Raw genomic sequence first — 7,300 nt, 5'->3', positions numbered from 1 at the left:
CCTGTCCCTCCATTCACACACACACCTGTCTCTCCCTCCATTCACACACACACCTGTCCCTCCATTCACACACACACCTGTCCCTCCATTCACACACACATCTGTCCCTCCATTCACACACACATCTGTCCCTCCATTCACACACACACCTGTCCCTCCATTCACACACACCCCGTCCCTCCATTCACACACACACCTGTCCCTCCAATCACACACACACCTGTCCCTCCATTCACACACACACCTGTCCCTCCATTCACACACACATCTGTCCCTCCATTCACACTCACCCCGTCCCTCCATTCACACACACATCTGTCCCTCCATTCACACACACATCTGTCCCTCCATTCACACACACACCTGTCCCTCCATTCACACACACCCCGTCCCTCCATTCACACACACACCTGTCCCTCCATTCACACACACACCTGTCCCTCCATTCACACACACACCTGTCCCTCCATTCACACACACCCCGTCCCTCCATTCACACACACACCTGTCCCTCCATTCACACACACACCTGTCCCTCCATTCACACACACACCTGTCCCTCCATTCACACACACACCTGTCTCTCCATTCACACACACACCTGTCCCTCCATTCACACACACGCCTGTCCCTCCATTCACACACACACCTGTCTCTCCATTCACACACACACCTGTCCCTCCATTCACACACACACCTGTCTCTCCATTCACACACACACCTGTCTCTCCCTCTCTGTTGTCTCCTCTCCAATGGGAGGAGGGTTGGGCTGGCACGTCACTAGAGTTGGGTTCCATGAGTGCTGATTGGCTGCCCCCGGCCCCGCCCCCAGGTTGCTCGGGGTGAGAGGTCAGAGGAAGATGGCGGCCCCCAGGAGCGGCTGTGTTGTGCGGCGGGCGCTGCTGACCCTGAAGGTGAGCGTCTGGCGGGGCCGGCGGGCTAGCAGCCGGGGAGCGGCCGGACCGGGGGCGGGGCGCGCGGGGGGGACGGAGAGGAGCCGGCGCCTTGGACACTGGACCGGGGTCCGGCGCGGTGACGAAGCGGATTGGAGCCGGGGCGGGGAGACGGCACCTTCCCGGGGCTGAGGCACCGACTCCAGCCCGATGGAGCGGCCCGGATCCCGGCCGCGGCCTCTGGGCGGTTCCCCACTCACTCCTCACTCACTCCCCTCTCACTCCTCACTCACTCCTCACTCACTCCCCTCACTCCTCACTCACTACCCTCACTCCTCACTCACTCCCCTCACTCCTCACTCACTCCCCTCACTCCTCACTCACTCCTCACTCACTCCCCTCACTCCTCACTCACTCCCCTCACTCCTCACTCACTCCTCACTCACTCCCCTCACTCCTCACTCACTCCCCTCTCACTCCCCTCTCACTCCTCACTCACTCCCCTCTCACTCCCCACTCACTCCTCACTCACTCCCCTCCTCACTCACTCCTCACTCACTCCCCTCACTCCTCACTCACTCCCCTCACTCCTCACTCACTCCTCACTCACTCCCCTCACTCCTCACTCACTCCCCTCACTCCTCACTCACTCCCCTCACTCCTCACTCACTCCTCACTCACTCCTCACTCACTCCCCTCACTCCTCACTCACTCCCCTCACTCCTCACTCACTCCCCTCCTCACTCACTCCTCACTCACTCCCCTCACTCCTCACTCACTCCCCTCACTCCTCACTCACTCCCCTCACTCCTCACTCACTCCCCACTCACTCCCCTCACTCCCCACTCACTCCCCTCACTCCTCACTCCCCTCACTCACTCCTCACTCACTCCCCTCACTCCTCACTCACTCCCCACTCACTCCCCTCACTCCTCACTCACTCCCCACTCACTCCCCTCACTCCTCACTCACTCCCCTCACTCCCCTCACTCCTCACTCACTCCCCTCACTCCTCACTCCCCTCACTCACTCCGCTCACTCCTCACTCACTCCCCACTCACTCCCCTCACTCCTCACTCACTCCCCACTCACTCCCCTCACTCCTCACTCACTCCCCACTCACTCCCCTCACTCCTCACTCACTCCCCACTCACTCCCCTCACTCCTCACTCACTCCCCACTCACTCCCCTCACTCCTCACTCACTCCCCTCACTCCTCACTCACTCCCCTCACTCCTCACTCACTCCCCTCACTCCTCACTCACTCCCCTCACTCCTCACTCACTCCCCTCACTCCTCACTCCCCTCACTCACTCCGCTCACTCCTCACTCACTCCCCTCACTCCTCACTCACTCCCCTCACTCCTCACTCACTCCTCACTCACTCCCCTCACTCACTCCCCTCACTCCTCACTCACTCCCCTCACTCACTCCCCTCACTCCTCACTCACTCCCCTCACTCCTCACTCACTCCCCTCACTCCTCACTCACTCCCCTCACTCCTCACTCACTCCCCTCACTCCCCTCACTCCTCACTCACTCCCCTCACTCCTCACTCACTCCCCTCACTCCTCACTCACTCCCCTCACTCCTCACTCACTCCCCTCACTCCTCACTCACTCCCCTCACTCCTCACTCACTCCCCTCACTCCTCACTCTCTCCTCACTCACTCCCCTCACTCCCCACTCACTCCCCTCACTCACTCCCCTCACTCACTCCCCTCACTCCCCTCACTCTCCACTCACTCCCCTCACTCCTCACTCACTCCCCTCACTCACTCCCCTCACTCCTCACTCACTCCCCTCACTCCTCACTCACTCCCCTCACTCCTCACTCTCTCCTCACTCACTCCCCTCACTCCCCTCACTCCCCTCACTCTCCACTCACTCCCCTCACTCCCCTCACTCACTCCCCACTCACTCCTCACTCACTCCCCTCACTCCCCTCACTCCCCACTCACTCCTCACTCACTCCACTCACTCCCCTCACTCCTCACTCTCTCCTCACTCACTCCACTCACTCCCCTCACTCCTCACTCACTCCACTCACTCCCCTCACTCCTCACTCACTCCACTCACTCCCCTCACTCCTCACTCACTCCTCACTCACACACTCCTCACTCACTCTCCCCTCACTCCTCACTCACTCCCCTCACTCCTCACTCACTCCCCACTCACACACTCCTCACTCACTCTCCCCTCACTCCTCACTCACTCCCCTCACTCACTCCCCTCACTCCTCACTCACTCCCCTCACTCCCCTCACTCCTCACTCACTCCCCACTCACTCCCCTCACTCACTCCCCTCACTCCCCACTCACTCCCCTCACTCCCCACTCACTCCCCTCACTCCTCACTCACTCCTCACTCACTCCTCACTCACTCCCCACTCACTCCCCACTCACTCCCCACTCACTCACTCCCCTCACTCCCCTCATTCCTCACTCACTCTTCACTCACTCCCCTCAATCCTCACTCACTCCCCACTCACACACTCCTCACTCACTCTCCCCTCACTCCTCACTCACTCCCCTCACTCCTCACTCACTCCTCACTCACTCCTCACTCACTCCCCTCTCACTCCTCACTCACTCCTCTCACTCCTCACTCACTCCTCTCACTCCTCACTCACTCCCCTCACTCCTCACTCACTCCCCACTCACTCCCCTCACTCCCCTCACTCCTCACTCATTCCCCTCACTCCTCACTCACTCCTCACTCACTCCCCTCACTCACTCCCCTCACTCCCCTCACTCCTCACTCACTCCCCTCACTCCTCACTCACTCCCCACTCACTCCCCTCACTCCTCACTCACTCCTCACTCACTCCCCTCACTCCTCACTCACTCCCCTCACTCCTCACTCACTCCTCACTCACTCCCCTCACTCCTCACTCCTCACTCACTCCCCTCACTCCTCACTCACTCCTCACTCACTCCCCTCACTCCTCACTCACTCCCCTCACTCCTCACTCACTCCTCACTCACTCCCCTCACTCCTCACTCACTCCCCTCACTCCTCACTCACTCCTCACTCACTCCCCTCACTCCTCACTCACTCCCCTCACTCCTCACTCACTCCCCTCACTCCTCACTCACTCCTCACTCACTCCCCTCACTCCTCACTCACTCCCCTCACTCCTCACTCACTCCCCTCACTCCTCACTCACTCACTCCCCTCACTCCTCACTCACTCCTCACTCACTCCCCTCACTCCTCACTCACTCCCCTCACTCCCCTCACTCACTCCCCTCACTCCCCTCACTCCTCTCACTCACTCCCCTCACTCTCCTCACTCCTCACTCACTCCTCACTCACTCCTCACTCACTCCCCTCACTCCTCACTCACTCCCCTCACTCCCCTCACTCCTCACTCACTCCTCACTCACTCCTCACTCACTCCCCTCACTCCTCACTCACTCCCCTCACTCCCCTCACTCCTCACTCACTCCTCACTCACTCCCCTCACTCTCCTCACTCCTCACTCACTCCCCTCACTCACTCCCCACTCACTCCCCTCACTCACCTCACTCCTCACTCACTTCTCACTCACTCCCCTCACTCCTCGCTCACTCCTCGCTCACTCCCCACTCACTCCTCACTCAGTCACTCCTCACTCAGTCATTCCTCACTCAGTCACTCCTCACTCAGTCACTCCTCACTCACACACACCTCACTCAGTCACTACTCACTCCTCACTCACTCCCCACTCACTCCTCATTCAGTCACTCCTCAGTCACTCCTCACTCAGTCACTCCTCACGCAGTCACTCCTCACTCACTCCTCACACACACTCCTCACTCAGTCACTCCTCACTCACTCACTCCTCCTCACGCCCCCCTCACACACCCCTCACTCACACTCCTCACTCACACTCCTCACTCACACTCCTCACTCACTCCTCACTCACACTCCTCACTCACACTCCTCACTCACACTCCTCACTCACACTCCTCACTCACACTCCTCACTCACACTCCTCACTCACACTCCTCACTCACACTCCTCACTCAGTCACTCCTCACTCAGTCACTCATTCTCCACTCATTCCCCACTCACTCCTCACTCACTCCTCACGCACTCACTCCTCACGCACTCACTCCTCACGCACTCACTCCTCACGCACTCACTCCTCACGCACTCACTCCTCACGCACTCACTCCTCACGCACTCACTCCTCACGCACTCACTCCTCACGCACTCACTCCTCACGCACTCACTCCTCACGCACTCCTCACGCACTCACTCCTCACGCACTCACTCCTCACGCACTCACTCCTCACGCACTCACTCCTCACGCACTCACTCCTCACGCACTCACTCCTCACGCACTCACTCCTCACGCACTCACTCCTCACGCACTCACTCCTCACGCACTCCTCACGCACTCACTCCTCACGCACTCACTCCTCACGCACTCACTCCTCACGCACTCACTCCTCACGCACTCACTCCTCACGCACTCCTCACGCACGCACTCCTCACGCACGCACTCCTCACGCACGCACTCCTCACGCACGCACTCCTCACGCACGCACTCCTCACGCACGCACTCCTCACGCACGCACTCCTCACGCACGCACTCCTCACGCACGCACTCCTCACGCACGCACTCCTCACGCACGCACTCCTCACGCACGCACTCCTCACGCACGCACTCCTCACGCACGCACTCCTCACGCACGCACTCCTCACGCACGCACTCCTCACGCACGCACTCCTCACGCACGCACTCCTCACGCACGCACTCCTCACGCACGCACTCCTCACGCACGCACTCCTCACGCACGCACTCCTCACGCACGCACTCCTCACGCACGCACTCCTCACGCACGCACTCCTCACGCACGCACTCCTCACGCACGCACTCCTCACGCACGCACTCCTCACGCACGCACTCCTCACGCACGCACTCCTCACGCACGCACTCCTCACGCACGCACTCCTCACGCACGCACTCCTCACGCACGCACTCCTCACGCACGCACTCCTCACGCACGCACTCCTCACGCACGCACTCCTCACGCACGCACTCCTCACGCACGCACTCCTCACGCACGCACTCCTCACGCACGCACTCCTCACGCACGCACTCCTCACGCACGCACTCCTCACGCACGCACTCCTCACGCACGCACTCCTCACGCACGCACTCCTCACGCACGCACTCCTCACGCACGCACTCCTCACGCACGCACTCCTCACGCACGCACTCCTCACGCACGCACTCCTCACGCACGCACTCCTCACGCACGCACTCCTCACGCACGCACTCCTCACGCACGCACTCCTCACGCACGCACTCCTCACGCACGCACTCCTCACGCACGCACTCCTCACGCACGCACTCCTCACGCACGCACTCCTCACGCACGCACTCCTCACGCACGCACTCCTCACGCACGCACTCCTCACGCACGCACTCCTCACGCACGCACTCCTCACGCACGCACTCCTCACGCACGCACTCCTCACGCACGCACTCCTCACGCACGCACTCCTCACGCACGCACTCCTCACGCACGCACTCCTCACGCACTCCTCACTCACGCACTCCTCACTCACGCACTCCTCACTCACACACTCCTCACTCACACACTCCTCACTCACACACTCCTCACTCACACACTCCTCACTCACACACTCCTCACTCAGTCACCCCTCACTCACTCACTCCCCACTCACTCACTCCCCACTCACTCCCCACTCACTCCCCACTCACTCCTCACTCATTCCTCACTCACTCACTCCTCACTCAGTCACTCCTCACTCAGTCACTCCTCACGCACTCACTCCTCACTCTCACACCTCACTCAGTCACTCCTCACGCACTCACTCCTCACTCACTCCTCACTCAGTCACTCCTCACGCACTCACTCCTCACACACACACACACTCCTCACTCACACACTCCTCACTCACACACTCCTCACTCACACACTCCTCACTCACACACTCCTCACTCACACACTCCTCACTCACACACTCCTCGCTCACTCACTCCTCGCTCACTCCTCACCCACACACTCCTCACTCACACACTCCTCACTCACACACTCCTCACTCACACACTCCTCACTCACACATTCCTCACTCACACACTCCTCACTCACACACTCCTCACTCCTCACTCACACTCCTCACTCACACACTCCTCACTCACACACTCGCTCACTCACTCGCTCACTCCTCGCACACTCCTCACTCACTCCTCACTCACTCCTCACTCACGCACCCCTCACTCTCACACCCCTCACACACACCCTTCACTCAATCCTCGCTCACTCAATCCTCGCTCACTCAATCCTCGCTCACTCAATCCTCGCTCACTCAATCCTCGCTCACTCAATCCTCGCTCACTCAATCCTCGCTCACTCAATCCTCGCTCACTCAATCCTCGCTCACTCA

The 7,300-nt window shown here is 60.1% G+C and overlaps 1 protein-coding gene across 3 annotated transcripts in view; it reads left to right on the top strand.

Annotated features, from left to right (window-relative positions):
- Positions 1-837: 837 nt before the first annotated feature.
- pcca (propionyl-CoA carboxylase subunit alpha) overlaps positions 838-7,300 on the top strand; it is a 451,487-nt gene continuing 445,024 nt past the window's right edge. For all 3 annotated transcript variants that reach the window (XM_072476058.1, XM_072476057.1, XM_072476056.1), the window contains exon 1: positions 838-914. In XM_072476058.1, the coding sequence (XP_072332159.1) occupies positions 861-914 (54 nt within the window). In that variant the 5' untranslated portion in view covers positions 838-860. The remainder of the gene's footprint in view (positions 915-7,300) is intronic.

The sequence above is a fragment of the Scyliorhinus torazame genome, chromosome 15 (assembly GCF_047496885.1).
Source record: "Scyliorhinus torazame isolate Kashiwa2021f chromosome 15, sScyTor2.1, whole genome shotgun sequence".
Lineage (NCBI taxonomy): Eukaryota > Metazoa > Chordata > Chondrichthyes > Carcharhiniformes > Scyliorhinidae > Scyliorhinus > Scyliorhinus torazame.
This window is presented reverse-complemented; position numbering and strand designations above follow the sequence as displayed.